This window comes from Phocoena sinus, chromosome 1 (assembly GCF_008692025.1).
Source record: "Phocoena sinus isolate mPhoSin1 chromosome 1, mPhoSin1.pri, whole genome shotgun sequence".
NCBI lineage: Eukaryota > Metazoa > Chordata > Mammalia > Artiodactyla > Phocoenidae > Phocoena > Phocoena sinus.
In genome coordinates, this window is record NC_045763.1 from 113,637,877 (window position 1) to 113,665,764 (window position 27,888).

At 58.3% G+C, this 27,888-nt stretch overlaps 2 protein-coding genes across 2 annotated transcripts; one reads left to right on the plus strand and one right to left on the minus strand.

Moving 5' to 3' along the window:
* On the plus strand, positions 1 to 15,896 carry ZBTB7B (zinc finger and BTB domain containing 7B). Its single transcript, XM_032651495.1, has 4 exons — positions 1 to 27; positions 202 to 302; positions 12,037 to 13,203; positions 13,595 to 15,896. The coding sequence occupies exons 1-4, from the start codon at positions 1 to 3 to the stop codon at positions 14,058 to 14,060; spliced, it is 1,761 nt and encodes a 586-aa protein (XP_032507386.1). The 3' UTR covers positions 14,061 to 15,896.
* DCST2 (DC-STAMP domain containing 2) lies at positions 14,527 to 27,749 on the minus strand. Its single transcript, XM_032628408.1, is given in 17 exon segments — positions 14,527 to 15,997; positions 16,000 to 16,056; positions 16,059 to 16,135; positions 19,170 to 19,310; positions 19,416 to 19,509; positions 19,870 to 19,997; positions 21,327 to 21,457; positions 22,103 to 22,203; positions 22,334 to 22,501; positions 23,967 to 24,131; positions 24,870 to 25,027; positions 25,205 to 25,418; positions 25,910 to 25,975; positions 26,302 to 26,499; positions 26,740 to 26,841; positions 27,135 to 27,305; positions 27,482 to 27,749. Coding segments are annotated over 17 exon segments (2,316 nt in total). The 3' UTR covers positions 14,527 to 15,920.
* Between the last annotated feature and the right edge of the window lie 139 nt (positions 27,750 to 27,888).

Below are 27,888 nucleotides of genomic sequence, written 5' to 3' on the forward strand. Positions count from 1 at the left end.
ATGGGGGGAAAGCAAGCAGGAGGACAGGTGAGACAGCAGGACAGGTGAGGCGGGCCCTGAGGGGGGGGGCGGGTGGGAGCCAGGTGAATGTACGGTTCTCGGCGGCCGGGGGGGGGCGGGCGGCAGGAGGAGGCAGAGGGCTGCGGAGGAGGAGCCCCCCAGCAGAGAGCAGCGAGCCACTGACCGCGGCCTTCTGACCAGGACCGGAGCAGGGCCCCAAGCCCCCGGGCCTGGCGGGGGACGCGCTTCTCCCCACACCCGGAGCCTCAGCAGCTCCAGCCAGCGGACCCAAAGGCAGAGAGGTGAGTGTACCCCACTTTTGTCTCCTGGCTAGAGGTCCCCCATACTCGAGACTGCTGCAGTGTCCTTCGTCCGTCCTGTAAGTGGGACCCCCCCCCACACACACACACGCACGCAGACCAGATTCCCACCACTCCCCTTCCCTGTGCCTTCCCAACACTCCGGGTCTTTGGAATTGATTTTAACTGGGAGGAAAGGTAGAGAAGGAACTACAGCCGCCCCCAACCCAGGGCGGAGGGTCCCCAGAAACTTTCTCTGCACTTCTGGGATCAGACAGACTGGCGGCTCCGGGATGGAGAGAGGGTGAGGCGGCGCTGAGCGCTCCCCCAGTCTCCTTCGTGACTTTAGGGGGAGACCCCCGACCCGTCCGAGTAGAGGGAATGGAAACGCTGACGGATTCTAACTAGGACAACGCTCCCCCCCCAACTCCGCGCCCCCTGGCGCGGTGGGTTGGACCCGGGCCAATTGCATGGGGGGTGGGGGGAGCACAGGAGGAGCCGCGGCTTGGGGGAAAGTTACCGGCTGGACTATTCGGTTTCTTGCGCTTCCAGAGTCGCGCTCTCTCGCTGGTAGTGGGACTCAGCGACAACCTTCGAGCGAATGTAGAACGACCCCTCTCTCCGCCTCCCCTCAATCCCACTCTCTTCGTTCAGGCTCCAGTACCGCCGCCACCTTTTCAAAGCCAGCTCCGGCCCCCAGAGCCCAAGAGCGAGGGTGGGCGACTGGGAAGAATTCTACCTACTACCCGTCCCCCCACAGGCGCCGGCGCACCTGCCCCTACCCGGAGTGGGGGTCGCTACTGTGTTGTTGTAGAACCTACTCTGAGCGCCGCTGGTAGAGGGCTGCCATTCAAAGGGGTGGGGGGCGCTGCTTTCAATTTCCAGCTTTCTTTCTCTCCTCCCACCCCACCCCAAGTAAGAGAGCGACGTGTCCCGGCCAGAGCGAGGGGGGGCCGGGAGTGGGGGGGGCGGCGTGGGCAGCGGGTTGTGCCCGGACACGTGCCTGCCCAGGCGCCCCGGCCCTGCTGGTGTTTGGAGAGAGGGCGGGTCCCCTGCCCCCCGCCCCGCACAACCCCCACGTATCAAAGGGCGGCTGAGACGTGGTGAGACCTCGGGGCGCCCTGGGGGGCGGGGGGCGGGGAGTCTGGGTCCGGAGCAGGGGAGGGGCAGAGGCGCGGGTGCTAGCTGACCCACAGGAAACGAGCGCTGCTGACCTAGTTTGGGACACCGGAAGTGGGTGCTGGGGAGAGGGGGAGACCAGCAGGCTGTCCTGGCTTCCGGGCCAGGTGGAGGGCGTTCTTGAATTGACCCCCACCCGAGTGCCTTGGAGACCCCTAGCTGCAGCTGAGAATGGGAATGAGTCAGCGCAGCTATTCCGCCTTCCCCCAACTTATTCTTGGAGGAGGGAGACAGTTTATCAAGGGGCAGGGGGAGCCAGATTGGGCAGTGAGGGGTTAAACCAGGATGGGAACTCTGTTTCCTGAGGGTGCATGTGTATAGGGGGGTGAGCCTTGATGATTATGGGGTTGCCTTCTGCTCCCCACACACACACCAACTGGTTTGGTCACCCCTGTACCCTCCTGGCACTGCTGGGAGAGCTGGCATGGAGTGGGCATCAGGTTGGGAGGGGACAGTGGGCATATGGAGTGTTGTGCTGGGCTGGAGAGGGACATATTTGTGACTGAGTTTGGGTAACATTTAGTGTTCCTCCTCAGTGGTGACTGGGGAGAAGGGCAGGGGGCTCCCCCTGGAGCAGCTGATGAAACAAGAAGAAATCTCTGTCAGTGCCTCCTGTCCCTGGCCCTCGGGACCCCGGCTCCCCCAGCGTGCCTCTGTTACATGGTTGCTGTGGGCACCACACAGCCTGCTGGCACCCCCAGACACTGTCCCCTCCCTTGGGTACCACACCCCCCAACCTTAGCACAGGGGTGAAGAAGGGGTTAATACCACCCGAAGGGGGCTCTGGGGAAGAAAGAAGGCAGTGCCCACTAGGCTCAGGTGTCAAGGAGAGAGGCCTGCTCTAATGGGGTACTCTCATCACTGCTCAGCTCTGGCTGACATGGACCCCAGGGACTGGGAGACAGGTGCTGACCTCTTCCCCCTTCCCCATGGTGCCCCCTGGCACCCAGGGCCCCCAGCTCCTCCTTGGCCTAGTGCCTGCCCAGGGAGGGCGAGGCGGGCAGCGGGGGCTGGGCTAACAATGCACCATCGGGCCCTTTGTGTGCTTGCACTTGGCACCCTGGGGAAGGGTGGGGGAGGGGGCCCAGCGGGCATGGGGGGCGGAGCGCCTCTGGGGTGGGGACAGTGAAGGCTGGGGGAGAAAAGCAGAGAATGAAAGCAGGTGGGGAGGAAAGGGAAGTAGGTCAGATAGGGTGCTGGCCCCTCATTCCAAGTCAAGGCCTAGAGAACCAGCCCCTGATCCTATGGCTGCCCAGATGGCATCATGCTGCCTGTGGCACAGCCTAGTACTGGGCATTTGGGGTCAGAAGTCACTGCCCAGGGGACTGGTCAGATGGAGGAGGCCTGGCCTGGTACTGCCCCCTTCTTGGTGGCTAAGAGACCCAGTTCTGGCCTAAGGCCGAGGTCCCAAGACGGGTAGTGAATGGGCTCCAGGCAGGGCACTGCCCTCTGGTAGAAGCCTCTGGGCCTGCTTCAGGGCTTCCTGCCTCCAGCCTGCTTGGTTCCCTGACCTTCCGAGAGTTAAGACTGCCCTGCCACCAGGCCTTGGGACCTATGCCTGTTTTGGCTTAGGACTGAAGAGGAGGGTGGGGGAGGAAGGTGGGGAAAAGCAGACGGATAGGACCCTGGCATGGGGTGTGCCTGCCCTGGCCTCTTCCCCCTCCTTCTGCTGAGTAAACTCGTGAGTAAACTTGACGTTTTGCCCGGACAGTTTGAAGTTGCCTCGCCGCCCCCCCCCTCCACCAGTCCTGCCAACACACAGGCGGCCAGGCGCCAAGGCGGGCCTGGGGGACTGGGGGGAAGGGGTAAGAGCTACTGTTGCCCACCATCAAAGGTCTTGGAGAGGCAAGAATGACCCACCACCCAGCTAGACCCAGGTCTTGGCAAGAGTCTTGGCTGGGGCCTATAAGCATCTGTCCCAGAACCTTGGGGAGCCCAGGGAAAGTGGCCTGGAAGCAGAGCCTCTGCCCACTTCTGACCTCCACCCCCACTAAGAGAGGGCACCCAGCTGCCATCTGGTCCCCTGAGTTGCCACCGTTAATGTTCACAGGCTGCCTGGCACAAGGGGAAGAGCTACCTTTAGCAAATTCCACAGGGACACTGGAAAGGGCTGCCTTCTTCATTCTGTCCCACAGCCTGGGATGGGTGGGAGGCTGGTGGCCTTCCTTGGCATCTTAGCCCTCTCTTCACTGAGGCCTCCCAGTTGCCATGGCCTCAGCCCTAGAGGATGGCATCCTCATTTGCCAGCACAATTCCTTGACCTCACACCTGGGCCTAACCCCATACATGTCTCCTTCCACCATACCCATCAGGCCTGGCCCTAGCCTCCCCCAACCCCTTCCTCTTCCTGCTAGCATCCTAGAACCTAGTCAGCTTTCAGAGCTCTCCAGCCAGCAGATACCTGTGCCAGATCCAGGAGTTGAGGGTGCCCTAGACAAAAGAGGGCTGGTGGCAGGTAAACGGAGCCAGTGACCCCCACAAACACACCAGTCTACTGTTACTTGACATCACTAATTCCTCTTATGCCTCCCCAGACCACCAGAATGGTGCGGAGGCCCAGCAGGGGGAAATGCCTTCCCAGTCCTTGCTGAGCCTCGGAGTGGGGCTCCACCAGGCCCTTGCTTTCGACCTCATGTCTCTGGCTTCAGTTTCCTTCCTGTTTCCACCACTCCCCCCAACTCCTCCCCACCCATATGCCCCTTTCAACAGACATCCTCTCCTCCTTCCTTCCTCCTTTCCTCCCCCTTTGCCTGGGAGGGGGTCCTCTCCCCCCACCATGGACCTCCTGCCTTGTACCTCTTCTAAACACAGTCCCCTTGGAGATTCATAACCAAGTCCTCTGCTCTGCCCTCCCCACCCCATCAGCAAGGCTCTGGGGAAGAGGAGAGCACTGGGCTTCTCAAGGGAACTACAGCTCCCAAGGTACATGCAAAGCAATTGTGGTGCATACTGGGAGTTGTAGTCCTCCTTGATCTCTCAATTTGGTTAAGTCTGGAAATTTTTCTGGATGGGGCTAAAAGTGGACTGGGATGATTTGGAATGTGGGGACCCTCTGCATCCCCCCACCTTGTCCTCACCATCTTGTTCCCACATGACACCATGTACCCATGATTGACATCCATCCCCCCAGCTGAGACATGCTACCCATTCTCACCTGAGGGCCCCACCCAAGAGATGCCCACACCCTGCCCTGCTGCCCCTGGCAGGGGTGAAATGGAGGGGCCCCATGAACTCCCTCCCTGCCCCCTGCCCTCTAGGCTGGTTCCCTCCCTTTATGGGGATCAAAGGGCAGAGAGCAGCCCCGCCCCACTCCCTCACAGGCTGCAGGCACTAGGGCACTCAGGAATATCAGGGACTTTGGTGCCCAAGCAAATGCTTGGGCAGGGGGAATGCCGGGAGGCTGGCGCCTGGTGGCAGGGAGAGACACTGGCCCCCACCTTGGGGAGTAGAGCCTTCAATAACTGCTCATCAAGCTGGCCATAGCCCCCTGGGCTCTCTTTGTGTAGGCCCTAACCCGTGAGCTGCCTCTTGAGGAGATGGCTTGAGAACAGGGTCTTGTGCCTTATCTGTAGGACCTAAGGGCCTGGGCCCGCCTAGCTGGCACCAAGGCACAGGGGTAACCCTCCCCCACCCGAGGCCCACAGTTGGCATGGGGCGCTGGGAGCCAGGGGGGTAGGAGGGAGAGGAGGGCAGGACTGCCAGCATCCTGGTGGGTAGGTGCCAACCGGGCCGGGAGCTGGTGAGGGGCAGCAGGCCAGCGGCATTGAGCCAGCAGCTGTTGGGGGGAAAGGGGAGGGGATATTTTAGGGGGCATTTCTGTGGTGCCCCCTCCCAGCCCAGTAGGACTTGGGATGGCCTAGTGTCTGGGGGACCTAGGGCACACCTCGTTCCAGGAATAAGAGACCCCAGAAGCTGTTTAAGTGGAACTTTGTGGCCCACCCATCTCTGGGCTCAGAGCCCTCCTGAGTTACCCCTCAGGCCCAGGCGGGTCCCACCCAACCAGCCAGGGTGGCAGCAGCTTACGCAAGGGGTGGGGCTAGCTGCTTCCCAGCAGATGCCCCCTCCCGGCTCCTTCCTCTTTCGGTGCCCACAGCTCCCCGCATCTGTCCACCCCCCTCAGGCCAGCTCTGTCCCCCTGATCCTCTTGGCCATTGGGGGCTGGCACAAGTGCTGCCCCCTGGCCTGGTTGGCAGGGGTTGGTGCCCGGGCAAGGAACTGTGGTATGTGAGTGGGTTTGGGGTGAGGCATGGGGAGGGCGGGGTGCTGCCTTGCCCAGCCCCTGAGGGCCCCAGCCCAGTACAGAGTGGGGAGAATTCGGCCAGCTCCCAGGGGTGCTGAGGGACATACTGGGGTCTGGAGGGCCTCCCTGTGTTCCCCTATTATACCATATGCCCTGAGGGGCTAGGACCTAGGCACCTGTCACCCCTGGCACTGCCTGTCCAGGGTTCCCCTCCTCCCGCTTCTGGCCACTGCTGCCTCCTGTCCCCTCCCCTCCCTTCTTCCTTCTCCTGGTCCCACCTCCAGCAGCCTCTCCCATTGCTCCTCCTCACCTCTGTCCTCCTGGACTGTCCCAGCTCCTACCTTTCCTACTGCTCACCTTTTTCCCCTTTTAGGACTGAGAAAGGACGGGCCAGGGTGGATACAGCTGGGGCTTCGGGCACCACAGGCAGAGACTCTAGGCCCTCTCCCACGCTGCCAGGCCTCTGGTAACCCCTCCCTCCATCTGGGGGGAGGGGGACAGCACCCAGAGGGTTAAGGCTGTAGGGGGGAGGGGCTGGGCCAAGTCGTGGGCGGCCCCTTTGAAGGAGGGAGCTGGAGCGGGGAACAGCCACCCTACCTCCCCCCCCAGCCCGGCCCTCCCCCACCCCTCCCAACCTGCTCCCCCCAGGGGCCAAGAGGAGTTGCCGGCAAGGCCCCTCAGCGTTCAGGTGAGTAGGCCACACTCTGGCTTGGGAGATCAGGCCCCAGGGGAGGCTTGGAGGCCTAGAATTGGCCAAGGGTCAGAGAAGGACTGAAAAACAGGCTAGGGAGAGGGTGTCTGAACTTCACAGGGGGCAGTTTAGTAACTGAGGGGCTGAGGAGCTGGAGCGTGGGGAAGCTTCTGTGTCTGGGGGACCCAGGAGGACAGGAGAGCAGAAGAAGGGGCCTACGGGAGCCGAGGGGTTGCTGGGCCAGGACAGGAGGTTGGACAGGCTGGCAGGGAGCCGGGCTCCGGGGATCGGGCCGGGGTGTCCTCTGGGGCTGGGGGGCTCAGGTTTCTGCTGGCGGCTTGGCAGGTGTGGGGTTACCAGCCGGCTCGGTTACCCAGCCGGAGACGCTTAGACTGGGGGGAGGGGGTGGGCACAGGGCAGACCCTGGCACCTGTGTGGTCTCCTCAGGCCCTAAGGGTATCTGGCACTTGCTCCGGCAGACCCCCGCTGGGAACCCTGATGACCAGGGTCTGTCCAAGTGCACAGTTTGCCTGGCCTAGGGTGGGCAGCCTCTGGGGAAAGTCCAGCAGCTCCAGGGCTGAAATTCTGACGGGCAGAGAGGCCTAGGCTGTCCCCACTCACCCCCACCCGACATCCGCTCTCACTGTACCACCCCCTCCCATCTTCCCCAACTGTCCCCCAAAGTTTGGCCCTGTGCTTCATCCAAAATGGGGCCGTGGGTACCTTAAATGTGACCATCTCATGGCAAGACCAGGCCTTGGAGGGCAGGCTGGCATCTTGATTTAATTCCTCTGCCCCTCTCCACACTGCGCCTGCCTGGGGAGAAGAGAAAGGGATGCTCAGAGCAAGATGAAATGGAGGAAGTGAGGAGGCTGAGCGAGAGAACCAAAAGGGAAAAGAAAGGAGAGGTAGGGATGATTCCTCGGAGGCCTGCGGACATAGACGCGGTAGAGAGGAAGCGGGAGCCTCGCAAGGGCTGAAGGAAGAAAGCAAAGGATGAGTCGCGGAGAGGGGAGACAAGGGTCCCGAGAAGGCGGTAAGGGGACAGGAAGAGGCCAAGAAAAGGGGCCAAGAGTGGAGAGGGCCTTGTTCCCAAAGGACAAGAGGGGAAGGCTGGGGAAAGACGGAGTTGCCCCCATTCCTTCCTCCGCCATCTTTTATCTCCCTCAGATTTACCCTGATGCGGCCTGAGAGGCTGTGGACTAGGCAGTTGTCATGGAAAGAAAATGTGGGGGGAAATTGAGGTCTCCCTCCTGTCAGGAGCTAAGCACCAGGAATTGGGGATTTTGAGGGAGGAGAGGCTTAACCCCCACGGCACCGGGAAGCAGCCAACTCCCCTTGCCTCCTTCCCCCTTCGTGGCTTGCGGTCTCTCTTCCCCGCCTCGGCCCCCAGGAAGTGTGAGTGCTGGGGGTGGTGAGGTTAGGAGGGGGAAGCGGCCTATGGGGGATGGGGAAGGCATGTACTAGCTTGGAGGGGCTGGGGTGGAGAGGGAAGGGCTCCATAAATGCCTAGGGCATCCCTGGGCCAAGGGCCTCTCCTTCAAAGCCATTCCAATCCTCAAGGGGATTCACCTCAACCCCTCACCCTGACTTCCCAACTGGGCAGGCCAGATGGCTTCAGCCCCTGGGCCTCAGAGGCCCTAAGAAGGGGTGAGAGAAGCTGGGGAACTAGGATTCCTGGGTCCCTGAGGACTTTGGACTGGCTGTCCTATTTCCCCACCCCCCTGGTCCAGCCACAGGCCAAAGCCCTGGCTTCGTGCAAACTTAGCTCCAAAAAAACAGGAAGAGAACCTGAGGCTGGAGTTGGGGTGGGGGTTGGAGGGGGGCAGAAAGGAGAAAGAAGTAAGGGGGAAGGGTGGCCGGCTAAGGTGGGAAGAGTGTCAGGCCTCTCCATCACCCTGGCAGGAGGTGTCACAGCCTGGTCCTCAACCTCCCTCACCCCACGTTGCTACACCTGGAGAGGACTGGCCAGGTCCCTCTCAGGCTCTCTGGCAGAGCCGAGAGGTGGGGGCCTCCAGGTCTGAGGAGGGGTGGCTCTGTGTGCCTGTGTCTCAGGCCCATATCTATTTTCTCCGCCGCTAATCCTGTTTCCGCCTGCTGCCCCCCACACTAAGCCTTACTCCCCTAATCCCCAGGGTGTAGGGAAGTGGGGCCAGCTTTATTCAGCTGCCCTGTTCAGGGCCTCATATCCCAGCTCTTCAGCTGGCTCGAGCCGGCAGTGTTGGCCCTGGTGCCCCCAGCCCTGCACTGGACACTGCTGGAGGTCAGCACCTGGAAAGAGTTCCAGCCTCCTTTTCCTTCCCATGCCAGGGCCAGTGCCCTCTACCTTTTGGTTTCTTGGTGATGGACACACCTTGGCAGGTGCCCTTGGGCACTGAGGGGTAGGTGATAGGGGCTCCCCCCTTTGCCCCCTCCCACCTTTCTAACCCCAAAGTCTTCCCCCCACCAAAGATGGGGCAAGCTTGACTCAGGGCCCAGTTTCAAGAGAGCTGCCCACCCGCTTGGCCGGTCTAGCAGGCCTGACAGTGAGGGGAGCCTGGGGGGTGGTGGGAAAGTGGGGAGAGATGGGGTGGGGCCCCCAGTTCTTCCCCCTACCAGGCAAACAGACCAAACAGACCTTGCCTGGCTCCCTGGCACAGCTGCCCCCCCAGCCACCACACACGCCCATGCCCACAAGGTCTTAGCAAGAGGGGGCATGCCAGGCTGGGTGGGGACACTTATGGGCGTCGGGGGGCTGGGCCCTCTGGGATACAGAGGTGGGAAGGGTGCCCAAGGTGGGGTGGGCATCCTGGCACCAGTGCCCCACCCTGGCAGAAAGAAGGGGGAAGCCTCCACCCCAGCAACCCCTCCCAGATGATGGGGCTAGGAGTATCCCCTTGGCCTGGTTGGCACCAGCCTAGTTCCAGGTGGCACCTAAGTTAGCATGGGTGCCAGAGCCCTGGGTAAGGGCTAGGGGAGTTTCCCAGAAGCTAGAGAACCATGTGAACACCTCCCCTTTCCACGTGTGTCCTCTGCCTCTCCCTTCCTTTATTGGTACCTCGTGGCCACAGGGTTAGGCCCAACGGGTTAAACACCCACCCCTGCCGGAGCCCTGAGTGAGTTGCATCGTGAACCAGCCAGAGCCTGTGACCTGACAGCGGGGTCAGCCAATCAGCGCACCCGCCACACCAAGTTGCCTCGGAGACGGCCCTGGGGTGGGAGAAGGGAGGCGGGCTTAGCAGCGGGAATGGGTGGGGTGTGGAGGGAAGGAGGGAGAGGGATGGGGTTAGCCACGTGCCTGCGGGTGCCCAGCTCCGGGCCAATGGACATCGAGGACAGCCCCACCCATCCCCCTCAGGAGGGACAGGATTTGCTTGGTCCCAGGAGGGAGCCCACTGCTGCCTGAGTGGCCACTGCTGCTGCCCACCCGATTTTGTTTGTTTCTAAGTCCTGGGGCCATTTGCCTCTTGTACTATTTGTAAAGTACAGGTAGGAGAACCAAAGGAAACTGGGAGTGCTCCCAGACTGCTTGGCCCCTAGGGAGAGAAGTGATTTGGAGACTTAAGGTGGGAAGGGGTGGGCTATCTAAGGGTGTCTGGCTGTGGCTTATGAGCCACATGGGTGCTGCTCACTCATGGCTTCCGCGCAGGCGTTCTGGTGCTGGGACAGGGAGGCAGGCAGAAACAATGCAGTTCTTGTGTCCTCAAGAGGAAACCTGTAGCCCTTGACTCCTCCAACCCCCCCTCCCAAAATCTTCCCTGTCAATGGCCAACACTGAGCAGCTGTTGGGAGTGGCAGAGAAGACACTGACAAAATGTCAGTGGGACTTGCCCTAAGGATCATCTAGGTCAGTCTTTAATTTTACAGATGAGGAAACAGGCCTCCTCAGGAAAGGAAGTGACTGGTCCAAGGTCATATAGCTAGTAGTAACCTGACTTCCTGGGGTGATTTGAGGGAGGGAGACAGACTTGTTTCCCAGCAGAGACCATCTGTGTAGTGGAATCTGCCTCTAGGTGAGGCCTTGTTTCTCCTTGCCAAGGCCAGAACATTTATTGAGCCCCTACTGTGTGTGTTAAGGCGTTGTGCCACCCACGGTCTCATTTAACCTTCACCACAGCCCTAGGAGTCAGGTGGAATGATCCCATATTAGAGATGAGGAAAGAGGTCCAGAGATTAAATCACTTGTTTAAGGTCACAGAGCTAATCAGCCGCAGACTGAGGATTCAAACTCAAGCCTGGATGACTCCAGAGCCCAGCTCTTTCCAGGCCCCAACTCTGTCTCCAGTTGCTCCAGACCCACCAAATGTCAGGGCTGAAGGGCTGAACCCATGGGGCATCCATTCCCAGCCCCTCCTTGTACAGTGAGGAAATTGAAGCACAGAGAGAAATGACTTGCCCAAGGTCATTCAGCAAGATAGCAGCAGAATACTTATAAAGATGTTAAAAAATAATAATAAATAAATATTAATGGTATGGTTAAAAAAAAGATAGTAGCAGAGCCAGGACTTAAAGCAGATCTCCCCACTTCCAGGCCAGACTCCCTCTACTACCCCACCCCTCCCCTCCCCTCCACCAGCCTCGGGATTGCTGGCAGCTCTGCACCTTCTGTGGCTCTGCCTTGGAGGGGAAAGCATAGAGGATGAAAGATGGTCCTCTGGAGAGGGGGTACTCTCCTGACTGGATGGGAATGGGGACGGAGAGGTGGTGGTGGTAGCCCAGTGGGGGAGGGGTGGGACTGGAACTTGGCCTATTGGCAGTGGGAGAGGGGGCGGGGACGATGCTTATCGGTGCGGGGCAGGAAGCACCCGCGCCAGCCAGCGACACCCCAGCAAAGGGTGGCTGCTCCTTGGCCCCATGGGGGAGGGGAGGATGTGGGGGGAGGGATGCTGGGAGCTGTGTTTCCCTTTTGGCCTCTAGAAGGGGGGATCTAGAAGGGGAGATGAACTTTTAGTGGATGGGTCAGGAGGAGGAGGAGGGTGCTGGGAAGCCACCTCTCAGGTTTGCATAGTGTTTTACTGTACACCAAATGCTTTAGGGAGATAACATAAGTTAAAGCACCTGACCTTGCCTTGAACAGTCCTTGGCGCAATGTGAATCTGAACTCTCTCATTGGCCTCTCTCTGGGCTGAGAGGAGGTTCCATCACAAAGGCTGTTACCCCACTTTTCAGATGACTGAGGCTGGCTGCCAGAGCCACCCAGAGTCCTTCAGCCAATTCTTCATGAAGCCTGAACCAGAACCCAGGCATCCTTTCTCCCAGTCCAGTGCTTCTTCCAAAGGGATGGGGAATGGGGCAGGTGAAGCAGACGGGTCTCTAAGAAAGGCCAGAAAGGCAGGGCTCCTGCTCTCACAGAGGCAGAATAGTGCACAGTGCTTAGGAACACGGACTCTGGGCCCATCGCCTGGCTTTGAACCTCTTCTGCACTTAACATAGAAAGTCGCTTCACCTGTCTGCACCTCAGGTTCCTGTCTGTGAAATGAATGATAACTGTTACTTTAGAAGGTTGTGGAAGATGAAGTGGGTGTAAAGTACTTAGAAGACCGTCTAAGTAGTCTGTAGTCACCTGGCCAACTTTGGTATATATCCCTTCCCTGGACCACCTTGCAGGGCTGAGCGCTCTTAACCTCCCTCTCTACTTGACTCTGCAGGAGAAGATGGGAGCCCGAGGACGACCTGATCGGGATTCCATTCCCAGACCACAGCAGTGAGCTCCTGAGCTGCCTCAATGAGCAGCGCCAGCTGGGCCACCTATGTGACCTCACCATCCGGACACAGGGCCTTGAATACCGCACCCACCGGGCTGTGCTGGCTGCCTGCAGCCACTACTTCAAGAAGCTCTTCACTGAGGGCGGTGGCGGGGCGGTCCTGAGCGCTGGGGGCGGCGGGGCGGCTGCCGGGGGAGCAGGGGCCGGCGTGTGTGAGCTGGACTTTGTGGGGCCGGAGGCACTGGGTGCCCTGCTCGAGTTTGCCTATACAGCCACACTGACCACCAGCAGCGCCAACATGCCGGCAGTGCTCCAGGCTGCGCGGCTGCTGGAGATCCCGTGTGTCATCGCTGCCTGCATGGAGATTCTGCAGGGGAGCGGACTAGAAGCTCCCAGCCCTGACGAGGACGACTGTGAGCGAGCTCGCCAGTACCTGGAGGCCTTCGCCACAGCCACAGCTTCAGCCTCGGGAGTTCCCAACGGTGAAGACAGCCCTCCACAGGTGCCCCTCCCACCGCCGCCGCCGCCGCCCCCTCGGCCTGTTGCCCGCCGCAGCCGCAAGCCACGAAAAGCTTTCCTGCAGACCAAGGGGGCCCGGGCAAACCACCTAGTGCCTGAAGTGCCCACAGCGCCCACCCATCCCTTGACCTACGAGGAGGAGGAGGAGGCGGCAGGCAGAGTGGGCAGCAGCGGGGGCAGTAGGCTGGGGGACAGCTACAGCCCTCCCACAGGGACTGCCTCACCCCGTGAGGGGCCCCTGAGCTATGAGGCCTATGAGGGTGAGGAAGAAGAGGAGGAGCTGGCATATCCCCCGGCCTATGGGCTGGCGCAGGGTGGCGGGCCCCCGCTGTCCCCAGAGGAGCTGGGCTCAGATGAGGATGCCATCGATCCTGACCTGATGGCCTACCTGAGTTCCCTACACCAGGACACCCTGGCACCAGGCCTAGATGGCCAGGACAAGCTAGTGCGCAAACGCCGCTCCCAGATGCCCCAGGAGTGCCCGGTCTGCCACAAGATCATCCACGGGGCTGGCAAACTGCCACGCCACATGAGGACCCATACTGGTGAGAAGCCCTTCGCCTGTGAAGTCTGCGGTGTCCGTTTCACCCGGTGAGCACCAGTGGGGAAGGGGTGCAGCAGGGGCCATGTCGAGGGGGAGGGAGGAAGGGATTATGAGACCCGAGGTATGGAGGCAGGTGATCCTGGAGGGACTGGGGTGGTGATGCCCAGGGTGAGGAGAGAGACCAGATGAGGGAGACCAGGAGAAAGAAAGTCAAGGGAGGTAGGTCTGGGGCATGAAAGATGTGGCTGTGCTGGAGGCAGAGTGGGTGATGGCCGGGCCCAGTTAAGCTGCAGGCACGTCAGCAAGGGTCTCCTGGGGCAGTAATAGGGAAATGAATGGTGGGGGACGGGAGTGGGACGAGGCCTGGGAACCCGGCCAGGATGACCCAGGGATCGCATCCTGAACCGTTTCCTTGCCCCTCCCCCTTGCCTGTGCCAGGAATGACAAGCTGAAGATCCACATGAGGAAGCACACAGGAGAGCGCCCCTACTCATGCTCGCACTGCCCAGCCCGCTTCCTGCACAGCTATGACCTCAAGAACCACATGCACCTGCACACAGGGGACCGGCCCTATGAGTGCCACCTGTGCCACAAGGCTTTCGCCAAGGAGGACCACTTGCAGCGCCACCTCAAAGGCCAGAACTGCCTGGAGGTGCGCACCCGGCGGCGCCGCAAGGACGATGCGCCCCCTCACTACCCCCTGCCCTCTGCCGCCACCCCGACCCCTGCTGGCCTCGACCTCTCCAATGGCCACTTGGACAACTTCCGACTCTCTCTGGCTCGATTCTGGGAGGAGCCAGCCCCTACTGGGCCCCCAGTCTCCACCCCGGGGCCCCCTGATGACGATGAGGAGGAGGGGGCACCCACCACACCTCAGGCTGAAGGTGCCATGGAGTCCTCTTAAAGAGGGACGAGTGGCCGAGCTGGAGCAGCACGGGGCCGGGACGCCCATGCTGAGCAGCGGGAGTGTGCAGCAGACGGCGCTGGGGTCCGGGCACTGAGCCTCCCTGGCATCGGAAATTGGGCCCTTCCCTCAGAGCTCTCATTCCAGTTCCAAGCTGAGAAGGTTTTGGGGCAGAGGCTCCCCAGATTGGGGTGCTCTCCCAAGGAGTGATACATACGATATTATGTATATATTTACAGCTCCATTGTAAAGGTGGGGTCCCTGTCCCCAGCTGCTCCTGGGGAGTAGAAGCAATAATGTATTTCTGATTTGTGGGGTCCCTCTTCGGCTATGCGGGTTTCTAGGGGGTGGGGGGCTTGGGACCAAAGCCTTGCCCTGCCCCCATGCCCCTTGGGGTTTTGGCTGTGTAAGGGGGTGAAGGACTGCCCCTCCCTTTCGAGACCCCTCCTTCCTGGTTTCTGTTCCCTTTTCCTGGCAGTGAATTATGCAAAGGGGGGCGGCAAAGGAAGGGTAAGTGGGGGAAAGCAAGGTAGAAGCTTGAAAGACTGGGGGACTGGGCCTGTAAGGAAGGAGCCATCCTAGTCCCCCTCCGCCCTGCTCCCAGCGCTGAGTCATGGGGTCCTGGAGAAGGGGGCGGGGTGGCCTGATTGGTTCGCCCGCCCCTGGGGGCAGCGGGAGGGGCCCCGCCCAACTACGGGAGCTGCTGCTGGTTCTCCTCCCCTCCCCTCCCCTCCCGAGTCGCTGGGCAGGGAATGTCTTGTTCCCGCCGCTCCCTCCCCGGGGCCAGAGGGCAGGGCGGGCCGGGCGGTGGCCTACCCTCTTCTCCTCCTCCCCGCCCAGGTGCAAGCCGGAGCCGCCGACACTGCTGCCGCCCCTGACTCACGCCGCCCCCGGGCTGGCGCGGTGCAGGGTGTGGGACCGGGTGAGGGGTTGGGGGCAGCCTTGCGGAGAACGGGCGAGCCGGCGCCATCTGGCGGCTGTGCCCTGCGCGGGCGAGCGCCCCTGGCGGCCACTTCCAGCGAGCCGTCTTCTCTCAGCCTCCACCACCCCAGCTGGTGAGCGGCGCCCCCTTGCCAAGGCCGGGGCAAATAGCTTCTTGCTTGGCCGCAAGGAAGGTGGGCTGCGGACCTGTGGGAAAGGGATCCTTTCCCCAGACCCTTGCCAGCTGGGCTTCCTTTTGGGTCGGGGAGAGTAATCCCCTCACTCTACCCTTAGGATTGAATCCACCCCCGGTCTGTACATAGCCTTTTCTGTTGGTCTTATTGAAATCTAGTTTCAGATTTTTAACTACCCAATTATGCTGGGGGTGGGGGTATCTCCTCCCCACCTTCCTTGCTGGGTGCTGGACCCTATTCTGCCTGGGCTCTGCCTTGCACTATTTACCCTCCCTGGCCTGGCGGCTCTTCCCCTTCCTTAAACGGGGCAGGTTCAGGGGCCCGGTGCTCTCCCGCCCCCCCCATGCACCCCCATGCCCATTTGCACAGCTGCCCAGGTACCCCCAATAGTGGGGGGGGGTCACAGGGAGGGGGTAGCGGGACCAGTCCTTGTATCTATTTAAAAAGTGATGATGTAATATATTGGGGTAGGGGGAGGTCGGGTTGCCCTGGGCCTCGTCTTAGCATTTCAGGTGATGGGAGAGCCCAGGGCTGAGGAGACCTGGGGCCTAGCCCCAGGGAGTGAGGACAATGTGGCCTCCCCCCTCCCCCCTTGCGGCTTCTCCACTCAGTGCCTTACGGGGTGGGGGGGAGGCAATCCCCCCTCTCCTGTTCCCCTCCCCTTGCCCTGCCCCCCCACCTCGGGTGTAAGTGACAGGAAGAAATAATAATTTAAGATTCACACTTGTGTCCACCTTTGGTTTCTTTATTTTGGAGATAGGTGGGAGGGATGGGGAGGAGAGGGAAATGAGAGACAGAGGGACTGGGGTTCTGAAGCAGGGAAGGGGCTGCTTTGGGGGCAGAGGATTTCTGAGGTGGTCAGGAGGGCTGAGGGGGCATGGTATGCTGACAGACTGGGCCTCACGTGGGCGCTGCTACCTGTGCCTCCTCTTCCAAGGCCCCTTTTCCTCATCCAGGTCACTAGCGAGGAGAGGAAGGGGGGTGGCCCAGTCACCAACATTCTGTTTTCACAGGTGCATTCCTGCCTCCTGCCCCTGCCCCATCTGTTCAGATTTGGCTTCTGTTATCTACCAGCCACTGCTGCTCTCACAGGCCCCCCCCCCCCCCCCCCCCCCGCCCCAAGGCAAACCAGCTCATGGCTGTAGATAGCTTCTGATTTTAGGCTGAGAGATGAGTGGGCAGCGATTTGCCCAAGGTCATGTGGGTAGTAAGGGCAGAACCAGCAGTGACCTTGGGAATAATAGCTGCTCAAGGCTCAAGCTATCCTCTCTGGCGACCCAGCTTTTAACTTCACTGAGCCCTCTGGAACCTCAAAAAATAAAACTTTGCTTCCCCTTCAACCCCTCAACTCATTACTACTTCCAGTGCCCCATTTGCCCTGGAATGTGACCACTGGAAAGTTTTCTTTGCAGTCCTCCCGAGTGGAGGTTGCTTGCCTTTCTCAAACTCGGCAGGCCTGTGGCGTATTGCAAAGCCCCTGGCTGCCATGGCAGCTACACCCCTGGCCTGCGGCTCTCCCCAGGCCTCGCAGACACCCTGCCATACCCATCCAGGTGTTGGTACCAGACTTGGGCTGTTGGCAAGGCCCAGCCGCCTCCTCACTAGTGGGTGGACTCTTCCAACACTCTGGCCTTTCAGTCCTCAACCTCCTTGGCCATAAAGACCTTCACCTCTGCTCCCACTCGGACCTCACCCTCAACCTTGGCCACTCTCTTCATTTATCCCCGAATTCTTCCCAGGCATGGCCCATCCTCAGTGTCCCTCCTGGCCTCTGCTCTAACACCCCCATCGAGACATAGACCTAGGACTGCCCCCTGGGGTCTCAGTACCTTCTCTTCCCCAAAGTCAGTCATCTCAGACACTCTTGACTAAAGACACCCCAATTCTCTCCCCATCTTATCCTCCTGACCTGACCAGAAAAAACCTTCAACCCTGGAATCCTGTTCATGGCTACCACATTTGCTCGAAAAAAACCGCATAACCAAGCGTGCTGGAGTCGGTCATTACACGTTATGGTTTTCAACTTCATCTGAGCCTGTAATGCTACCTGGAAATCTCTTAACCTCCCCCGCTGGCTCCTTTGCACAGTCCCCAAGGCAGATATTTCAGCCTCCACCACCCACTCCTTGAAACTTTTATTCCACTCCCAGACCCCTTCTTTGCTGTCTTAGCAGGTGTGCTTGCCTCCTACCCCCGCCCCCCACCCTCCCTGAGAAGAGCAAGGCCACCAGACTGGAGCAGGCTCGGCTCTGCTCAGAGGAACATACCCTCTCCCCTCCTGCCTCAGGCGAGCCCGCTCCTATTTGAGGCCACCCTGTTCACCTGGCCTTAGATCCCATCTCTCTGGCATCCCTCTCTCTTCAGCGCTCTCTTTTTCACCTCTGAAATGCTCAAATCTCCCTATACTTGGATAAAGAAAAATCCTTTAGGTTCCCTTCAAGCTATTCTTTTGCGGTACGCGGGCCTCTCACTGCTGTGGCCTCTCCCGTTGCGGAGCACAGGCTCCGGACGCGCAGGCTCAGCGGCCATGGCTCACGGGCCCAGCCGCTCCGCGGGATGTGGGATCTTCCCGGACCGGGGCACGAACCCGTGTCCCCTGCATCGGCAGGCGGACTCTCAACCACTGCGCCACCAGGGAAGCCCCAAGCTACTCTTTTGTTCTATGAAGATAACTCCCTCCTCTTTACCATCAAGCTTCCTTTTTTTTAACTACAGCAGGTATATTAAAAAGAAAAAGAATTCTCAGACTTCTTGCAACAGTGACACAGAGCTGCATACCACATTTCTGTTTCTGAGTCTTCTCTACCAGTCACCGCCCCTCAACCCATTAAGACTGGTGTTGGCCTTCCCCACACCATGAGAAATGTTCCCACAAGCCACACCAAGGATCTCTCAACTGCCAAATTCAATGGCCAATCTTCAGGCTTCATCCTGCTTGATCATCTCACAGCGTTTGATATGCTTGGCTCTCTGTTCCTGAGCCTCTCTCCTCCTTGGCTTGTGATTGAGCCCCTCAGAGTTCTGTCCCTGTCCCCTACTCTCCTGCCCTGCCCTCTGCCAGGGTGATCTAGCTCATCCTCTCTCTTACAGTCTCTAAGTCAACACCCGCCACCACCACCACCAAAAGACACCTCTGGCCCAGAGCCCTGCCCTTTTCTAACTGTCCCCTGGGCATCTCCCGCTGGATTCCCTACAGATACCTCAAAGGTCTCGAACTGGGCCATTCCTCTTTCTGCAGAACCTGTTTCTCCTCCTGCCTGTGTAACACCGCCCAGTCCCAAGCATAAACTCCCTGTCATTCTCAGCACCTCAATCCTGAGGCCATCACCAACTTTTCCTGAGATAAGACAGCCTCCTCTCTGGTCTCCCTGTTCCTGCCCAGCCTCCATTCTGCCTCCTTAGCTTACTGTCCTAAAAGACAAATATGATTATATCACTCTCTGACTGAGGATCTTCAGATGGCAAAGTGAGGCCCTCTCCCACCTCTCCCTGCCTCATCTCCCAGCATGCTCTGCGGTCTCCACCCGGCCACACATACACATCTCCCTTAGCTCCGCCCACCCCAGAGCACCCACGCACCTCCTAAATGTCTCACGTTCTCCAAACTCACACAAAAGCCTCGCCCTGGAATGCTCTCCTCCACTCCTCAGCCTAACAAACCCCCAGGGTGCCCCCAAACCCACCTCTTTTTTCACTTCTTCTATGAAGCCTTCATTAATATCTCCCCATCCCAAATTGGTTGTTCTGTCCTCTGTGCTGCCCAGAGCCTGCTTCACTCCTTGATCGGGGCGCTCTCCACATTTGTCACTGATCTATTTGATGTCACTCTCCCCCACCATTTGGTGGGCTCCTCCAGGGCAAGCCTCCCTTCCCTCCCCTCCCATTACCTCCATCTCCAGCTCTAGCAGAGCACCAGGCACCCAAGAAGCCCTTGGTAAATGTGACAGAACATCTTAGGCCTCCCAGGCCCCAACTCCTTCAGCTTTCTGCTCACCTGAGTTCGGAGCTGGAATCCGATAAGAGGGGCCTGCCCAGCGTTTCTTGGAGCCATTGCTGCAGTAACACTTCCTGCTCAGGACCCTTTCTGCGAGCTGCCGCCAGCCATAGGCGGGGGCCGTCCTCATCACTGGAGTCCCTGGAGAAGCCTCCCGTCTCAGTAGCCCACAGAGGTCCTGGGGGAGGGGTGGCTGCTCCCACTGCCCCCACAGACTCCGGCCACCCCATGTCACTGGAGACTCACAGCTCCAGGTCCAGCTCCTCCTGGTAGGAGAGGGGAGACGCACACACGGAGCAGGTGTTGTCCAGGAGGCGAAAGCAGGTGAGACAGAAGAGACCTGGAGAGGCCCGGAGGAAAGGAGGTAAACTTGTACCCCCGCAACCACTGTGCTCCCCAGCTTTCAACCCTTGCCTCCCCGACCCCACCCTTGGGAGGACCATCCTCATCAAGCGGTGCACACTAGGGAGTTGCTGCAACGCCACTTGCATATAAATTCTATTTGCACCGGAGGATTAAGGCTCACAGAGAAAATGAGCTACCTGAGGGTTCTGTGTAAATGAGGACATGCATAGTAATGAAGGGAGGGGTACAAAAGGTAAGGTACAGGAGAAGTCCATAAAAGAAGGACAACAGCTGATTGTCATATGCAAATGTGGTGAGTCCCAGAAGGGAGAGGCATACTCCCCAGAAGTCTCACCTCGGCAGCCCGGGGTACTGCAGGACACCGAATTCTCTGTGTCCCCCTTATCCTGGGGCTGCCCGCAGCCCAGGCAGTAGGCCTGGTGCTGCCTAGAGTGGCTGATAAACGGAGCCAGGCAGGAGCACCTGAGGAGAGGGGTCCCAGACACTAAGCAGGCCAGCCCAATATATCCAGACAAAAATGTAATTCAAAAAGATACATACACCCCTGGGACTTCCCTGGTGGCGCAGTGGTTAAGAATCTGCCTGCCAGTGCAGGGGACATGGGTTCGAGCCCTGGTCTGGGAAGATCCCACATGCCATGGAGCAACTAAGCTGGTGTGTCACAACTACTGAGACTGTGCTCTAGAGCCCGTGAGCCACAACTACTGAGCCTGCAAGCCACAACTACTGAAGCCTGCGCGCCTAGAGCCCCTGCTCCACAACAAGAGAAGCCACAGCAATGAGAAGCTCGCACACTGCAGCAAAGAGTAGCCCCCACTCGCCGCAACTAGAGAAAGCCTGTGTGCAGCAATGAAGACCCAATGTAGCCAAAAATTAATTAATTAATTTAAAAGATACATACACCTCTATGTTCATAGCAGCACTATTCACAATAGCCAAGACATGGAAACAACCTAAATTTCCAAGGACAGATGAATGGATAAAGAAGATGTGGTACATATATACAATGGAATACTACTCAGCCATAAAAAAGAATGAAATAATGCCATTTGCAGCAATATGGATGGACTTAGACATTATCATACTAAGTGAAGTAAGTCAGAAAGAGAAATACTATGTGATATGGCTTATACATGATATCTAAAATATGACACAAATGAACTTTTATGAAACAGAAACAGACTCACAGACATGTGGTTGCCAAAGGGGAGGGGGGTGAGGGAGGGATGGAGTGGGAGTTTGGGGTTAGCAGATGCAAACTATTATATATAGAATGGATAAACAACCAGGTCCTACTGTATAGCACAGGGAACTATATTCAATGTCCTGTGTTAAACCATAAAGGAAAAGAACATATATTAAAAAAGAGTTTATGTGTGTGTGTGGCTGAATCACTTTGCTATACAGCAGAAATTAACACAACATTGTAAATCAACTATATTTCAATTTTAAAATTAATTAATTTTTTAGAAAAAGCAGGCCAGCCCAGCCAGCATAACTAACACTTGTCTTCTCTAGCACCACCCTCCAAACCAAGGGTAGCGCTTCCTGTAGGCAAACCTCCATCCCTCTGACTATAGCAACAACATCTCTGCTTCCTGTCCTCCTCCTTTCACTCCCCACCCCTAAGAATTCTCATCCGCAATCCATTCATGCATGAATGCCATGGAATGAGCACTGTCTTCAAACAAACCTCTGGACACCTAGGAAGGACAGTGATCCATTCTGACCTCTGGCTCTTTTTCTACCCCCTCTCACTCCACTTCATATAAGGAAGGACAGTGGGCTCACCGCCTGGCCAGCACCTGGAGGACACTCATGTGGCCCTGGTCAGCTGCCCGTCTCCTCACCGATCGGTGCAGGGCAGGCAAAAGCTTGGTTCGGCGGCTCAGAAGTACATTGTAGAGGTAGGAGATCCTCTCCTGCTGGAGGGGAGGTCAAGGAAGGGGTCCCCTTGATCTTGTTTCTTCTACCCGGAATGCCCTCTGCTCCCGCCTCACTCCCTACCTTTGCCTTCTGTCCAACTCCTATGAATCCCTCTAGGCTTGGCTCAATGCCCCTTCCTGGGGGAAGACTTTGGGACTTTCCTAGGTGGATTCACCCATTCCCTACTCTGGATTTCCATAGCACTTTATTCATTCCTTAATAAAAACACTTTTTTCATTGTAACATCTGGTTAAAAGACTGTCCGGCCTGCCTCAAGACTGTGTCTGGTTCACCTTGGCATCCTTGAGGCCAGCACGGTAACTGGCATACGGTAGATGCTCAGTGAGTGAGACATAAATGAGTAAACAAATGGTGAGTTTCCATTCACACCTCAACATGTTAATATGGCTCCTGTCCCACCAGGGTTTTAACAAAACTTTGGAGGCAAGCTTTGTCTCAGAAAGCCTTGCCCCAAGAGGCACCATTTCTGCCATCTGCAGTCCAGATCATTTGCTTTGGGGTTCAACCAGAGGAGAGAGAGCTGGGCTGCTGAAGACCTCTTAACTCCCCCAAACCAAGACAGACAGCCATGAGCTTAGCAGCCTGGGGAGGGGGGCAGGAACTGGCCACGGACCCCTCACCTGCTCCCGGGATGGGTAGTAGGAGGCACAGATGACCCGCCGCAGGCGACTGACATAGCTGCCGAACAAAGTGACGAAGAAGCACAGGCCATACATGACACCTGGGGGCACAGCAGACACAGTAAGCCACTGCTGGAGGGCACGAGGTGCCAGCCACGCTCACCCTCAGCAGTCTGTGCCTCCTTCCCTGAATGGTGTCTATTCCCCCAGTGCCCTCAGGGGTGTGGATACCGATGACTATGTAACCAGTGGTGTTGGGCTCCGAGGGACGCAGGAGGCAGCGCTGGGACAAGATGGTGATGTTGCCTTGCTGCAGGACATCAAATGCCGACACCAGGTCGCGGTAAATCTTCCCAGTAGAGCCAGTGCCTTCCACAGTTATGGATATTAGCACAGGGCCTGGCACCAAGACACTGTGTGAGGGATGCTCTTGGCAGCTGCCCACTCCACCATGCCGGAAAGGCCATACTTTCTGGAGGGTGGAGAGTGGACAGTGCAGGGCATAGAGATGGCCCCCAGGCCCTCAGCCAGGGGCCTTGGACACCCTAGGCACTCTCATGGTGCCCTGGGGCTTAACATCAGCCCTTGGCACCTGGGACTGGCTCCATGGTCCAGAGCTGGCTGGCACTGGTGCCTGGTCTGCCTTCCCAGGCTACCAGATTTGAAATGACCTTAATGGTGAGTGAGTCCATCCCCTGACTCTGTGACCACCCAGAAGCATTTATTTTAAAGCATTTGCCTGGGGGAGGAAAGGATTGGGAGTTTGGGATTAGCAGATGCAAACTATTATATATAGAATGGATAAACAAGGTCCTACTGTATAGCACTGGGAACTATATTCAATATCCTGGGATAAACCATAATGGAAAAGAATAGGAAAAATAATATATATATTATGCATAACTGAATCACTTTTCTGTACAGCAGAAATTAACACAACATTGTAAGTCAACTATACTTCAATAAAATTAAAAATTAAAATTGAAAAGAAGTATTTGCTCAGCATTGACTGTGTAGCGGGTACTGAACTAAGTGTTTTATGCATTGTTTTTGGGTTCTTTTGTTTTTTGTTTTTTTTTGGCTGCATTGGGTCTTCGTTGCTGCGTGTGGGCTTTCTCTAGTTGCAGCGAGCGTGGGCTACTCTTCGTTGCGGTGCGCGGGCTTCTCATTGCGGTGGCTTCTCTTTGTTGTGGAGCACGGGCTCTAGGCGCGCGGGCTTCAGTAGTTGTGGCATGTGGGCTCAGTAGTTGTGGCTTGTGGGCTCTAGAGTGCAGGCTCAGTAGTTGTGGCGCACAGGCTTAGTTGCTCTGCGGCACATGGATCTTCCCAGACCAAGGCTCGAATTCATGTCCCCTGCGCTGGCAGGCGGACTCTCAACCACTGTGCCACCAGGGAAGTCCCATGTTCTGGGTATTTTTTTTTTTAACTTTTTCTGTTGGGCCTCTGGTATACAGGATTAGATTAATTCTATTCTGTGGTTTGTGGCACACACTCAGTCAAAGGTCCACCAGCCACTTAGCACATGTGGTCTCATTTACTCCTTACAGCCACCCAGAGAGGTTGCTACCATGATTGTGTCATAGTTCAGATGAGGAAACTGAAGGTCTGGGAGGTTCAGCAAGGTTGCTCAAGGTCACCACCTGGTAAAGGACACTACTGAGATTTGAACCCAGGCCAGTCTGACTTTAGAGCTTGTGTTTTTAGCTATTCTGTTATGGTATAATCTTGAACTGGACACAGGGGTTACCAGGCAGAGGATAGAGCTGGAGGAGTGGCAATGCCAGGGGCTGGTAAGTATGAGTGACATGGGGACATTCAGGCAATCCCCCAGGACTGAGGAAGCTAAGGAGGTTCAGGCACTCACTGCGGGCCACGATCTCCCCCTGCAGCTGGTACCGGGCCAGGTCCAGGACCCAGAAGATGGCATAGTCCAAGAAGACCAGGAGGAAAATGAGGAGGAGGTGCCGGATTAGGTGGAAGGTTGCTATGATGTAGAAAATCTGCTCCCACTGGGACAAGAAGATGGAGCCTGGGTAGGGGAGAGCTGGTCAGGACGACGCTCCCCAGTTTTCCCACCCACCAGAACCCAGCTCCTACAGAGATATCCCTCCTGGAGGCAGCTCCTGCCCCTGATCAAGCTGGAGCCTGTCTGCTCATCTGGAAGATGTAGAAGCTGTGAGGACCCCTGGGCAAAGGTGGGAAGCACTCTTTGTGGGCAGGGGCACCGTGGCTAGAGGTGCGGGTCTAGCATCTCTACCTGGGCCTGGTGGCCTATTTCCAGTCTCTAGGAATCCTCTCTCCTGAGGCATCCTTGATACCTTTACCTGGCCCCCCACTTCACAGACAGCACTGCCCACCCCGCCCAGCTGCATCACCTCCATATCAGCAGAGGCACACTTCCTGCTCGCCACCCTGCCCCCCACCAAAAGCCTCCCCAACTTCACTTCCCTTGCTCCATATCCACTCCCTACCCATCCTTCCCTCTGTCCTGACATCCAGGGTGCTCCCAGAAGCATCATCTTCCCCTTCTCTCTCTGTCTGCATGCTCTGAGGGACCCTACTTTCCCTTTTCAGACTGAGGGCTCCCCAAAGACAGGGTTGTGTCTCCCCCCAGCCGGAAATTTCCATCAGCTCTGGCCTGTCTCCCCTACCTCTTGTCCTGCCCTGAGCCTGGCCTGTGCATGGCACTCCTGGGCAGGGCAGTAGGGTTGGGGGAATCCCTGGCCTCCCTTAAGGGTCCCTGTCTCCGGGTCCTCAGGGCCCTCACCCGGCTGGATGTAGTGTCTGGCCTCACGGGCACTGAGTGGCAGCACCGTGGGCAATCCCGCCATGGAGCGGACATTATCCATGCGCAGGAATCGGCTGGTGATGTAGAAGTTGTCGAAACTGTCCCAGTTCAGGTAGCGGTACCGGTAACACAGGGCTCTGGTGGGCCACACGTGAGGCCCCTAAGCACCCCCCGACCAGACCCCCCAGGGCAGGGCACCCGCCCCCGCCCCCAACCCTGCCCCCAAACTCCAGCCTCCCAGGATGCCATGGGCATGGGCTGGCCCCCCAGCAGCCCTAGCTCTCCGCCCTCACACCCGTCTTCCATCCCCTCACTGGAGGTAGAGAAACACGAGCAGCAGAGGCGTGGTGTAGCCCATCAGAGCCAGGGCCTCTCGGACGCGGTACAGCTTCATGCCGACAGCTTCGTGGAGGTCCAGAGCCACCTGGGACAGGCTCCGAGAGGCATTGAGATCCACAGAGAAGTGGTGGGTGGCTGTCATGTTGAACTCGAACTCGTGACGCACCTGGTTAATCAACCTCCTCACGGCTGAGGTGCGCGGGTCCAGGGGAGAGGCAAGCAAGGAGAGTTAGGACGGGGTCGGGCTGCGCTCGGGAGGGGCCCGGTCAGCCCAGGGGTCCCACGGCTCACAGGCCGGCCGGGAACCCTCAATGTTGGGACCTACAGTGGACTGAGGAGGGGACAAAGTCTCCACAGTCTATGCCCCTGCCGCTGCCTGCCTAGCACCAGCCTTACGTCTCCACAACGAACATCTCAACGACCTGCTGCGGGGGCAGGGGACCCTGCTTCTCTCCCCAGCTCCCGCTCTCAAGTCAGGCTTTGAGGAAGCACCTCCTCTTCTCTGGGCCCCAATTTCCTAATCTGTACAGCATGGACACTGGCCTGGGTAACCTCTTGAGGTCCTTTCCTGCATTTTCATTCATGGTCTGGGAGCACTCCTGGGCTGGCACATCCTGGGAGGAGGGAGGGAGACCTCTCAGGAGCAGCACATGCAGCAGGGCCACGAGGGGATCACTCACGGGTGACGATGCTCTCACGCAGGAAGGTTTGGATGTACCCGGGGATGATGCAGAAAACCTGGGCCACTGAGAGCCGAGACCGAGTGTCAGCAGGGGCAGAGACACACAGCCTGCCTCTCCCACCTCCAGGGACCTTGCTCTCACAGGGCGCCCTGACTTTTCACTCTTCCTACTAGCCTCCACACTGGCTCAAAACATTTTGGCTTCTCCTTATTACCCCACCCTCTACATTGGTTCCTCCCTATCTGCCCCCACCCGATCCCACAAAGGGCGCATCATCCTTATTGGTCCTGTATTTATTGCCCCCCATTGGGCCCCTGGGCCCACCCTCCCACCTGACCCCTACATTTGCCGGGCCCCCAATCCTGCCGGCGAGCCCCTGGCTCTCTCACCACTGGCAAGTCCACAGAGCATCAGCTTGAAGGGCATGAGCACAAAACACAGGTGGTAGGCTTGTGGTATGACCTGCATGCAGCTGTCCTTGGCGTCATCGAAGACCCGAGCACACTTCAAGTAAGGGTTGCCCAGCTCCGAGTTGCACACATCGCCGATGTGCAGGAGCCAGTACCACACGTTGCGCAGGGCCCTGGCTGGGGATGGCTGCGGGGCTGGTACCCAGGAGTCCTGCAGCACCTTCTCGGGGGGTGGGTGGGGAACACCAGGACAGCACCCAGAGCTGGAGAGGCTCATGGTCAGGGGCCTGGCTGTGCTATATCCAGTGGGAAATAGTCAACACCCAGGCGGGGCCCAAAAAGTCCTGGACGGGGTGTGAGGGTGAGGAGACTGGGTGAATTTTGACCCTCCACAAACAGACATGTTAATGTACTGACCTATGTGCTTCACGCCATCCATGATCGACCGGAAGAACTTTCGGACCTGGTCAGCCACCTCCTTGGCCTTCTGAGCAATGGCTTTAATCTTGTTCAGGGCACCTGAGAGGTGGGGGCAGGGGTACTGTTGGAACTCCTCTGGGGGCTGGTTCTCACCATTGCCATGGAGTAGGGAGTGGAGGGGGCCTGCCACTCGGGAAATGGGCAGCCTGGATGCTTGGGTCTGGGAAATAGTTCATCTGGCGGTGGAGCAGGCCAGAGAGCGAGGGTCAGGGGGTCTAACAGGGTGCTTTGAGGTTAGGACCCAGGACCAATGGAGAGGAATGAAGCCAGAGGACTGTAGAATGTGCAGGATGAGGGGGAACTTGTGGGTCTGTGGAGATGGGCGGCCTTACTGACGAGGGGCTGCCTGGCCCTCTCCAGCACTTCAGCGGTCTGGTTCAGGGCCAGTTCTGCCCCACAGGCCACAGCCTCGCTGGCCCGGGTGAAGTTGCGCAGGGTGTTGGCACAAGGCCCTTGCAATACCAACCCAAAGGTAACCACCAATAGCAGTGTCCGGCCCTGCTCTGGGGAGAGAGCTCCCTCAGAACCAGGCCCCCAGCCTGACACATGGCGGCATATACCATACAAGTGCCTTATAGAAGCCTTGAGAGTACTTCCCTCAACCGCCCTCTCCCTCAAGATCCCTCCTGCCCCAGCCCCTGCCCCAGGGCCCACCCCTTCCACTGGGTGCCAAGCTTACTGGAGAAGGCCTGGGGCAGCAACAGGAGGACGGTGACTCGGACCTGGCGGGAGAATCCCATGCCCAGACTAAGGAAGGTGGCCAAAGTGAGGGTGCCCACCAGGCAGCCCCAGGGGTTGTGCCCTTCCACCAGCAGCTCCAGGAGCCCATAGGCTGTGGCCAAGGACAAGCCCAGGATAAAGGCCCCCGTGCTGCGGACCACGGCCCGCGCCATGCTCGGCTCCTCTGCCCCCAAGGGGTGCACAGCATCCTTCATGACTTTGGGCATGGCTGCGGAGACTAAACGTTTCCCTGTCTCCAGGAGACGCCCACCAGGTTCTGTGGCTCTTAAAGGCCCTAGAATTTCTCACCGAATTCTAAGGTTCCGGAGGGCTTTTGCTATATCTTGGAATTCTTTATCCAGTTGC

What these genes read in the sequence shown, in the direction of transcription:
- ZBTB7B (XM_032651495.1), top strand. Translation starts at nt 1, where the DNA reads ATGGGGGGAAAGCAAGCAGGAGGACAG. An exon ending in GAAAGCAAGCAGGAGGACAG is followed by an intron (nt 28 to 201) that starts GTGAGACAGCAG and finishes CCTTCTGACCAG; the next exon opens with GACCGGAGCAGGGCCCCAAG. An exon ending in TGCGGTGTCCGTTTCACCCG is followed by an intron (nt 13,204 to 13,594) that starts GTGAGCACCAGT and finishes TGCCTGTGCCAG; the next exon opens with GAATGACAAGCTGAAGATCC.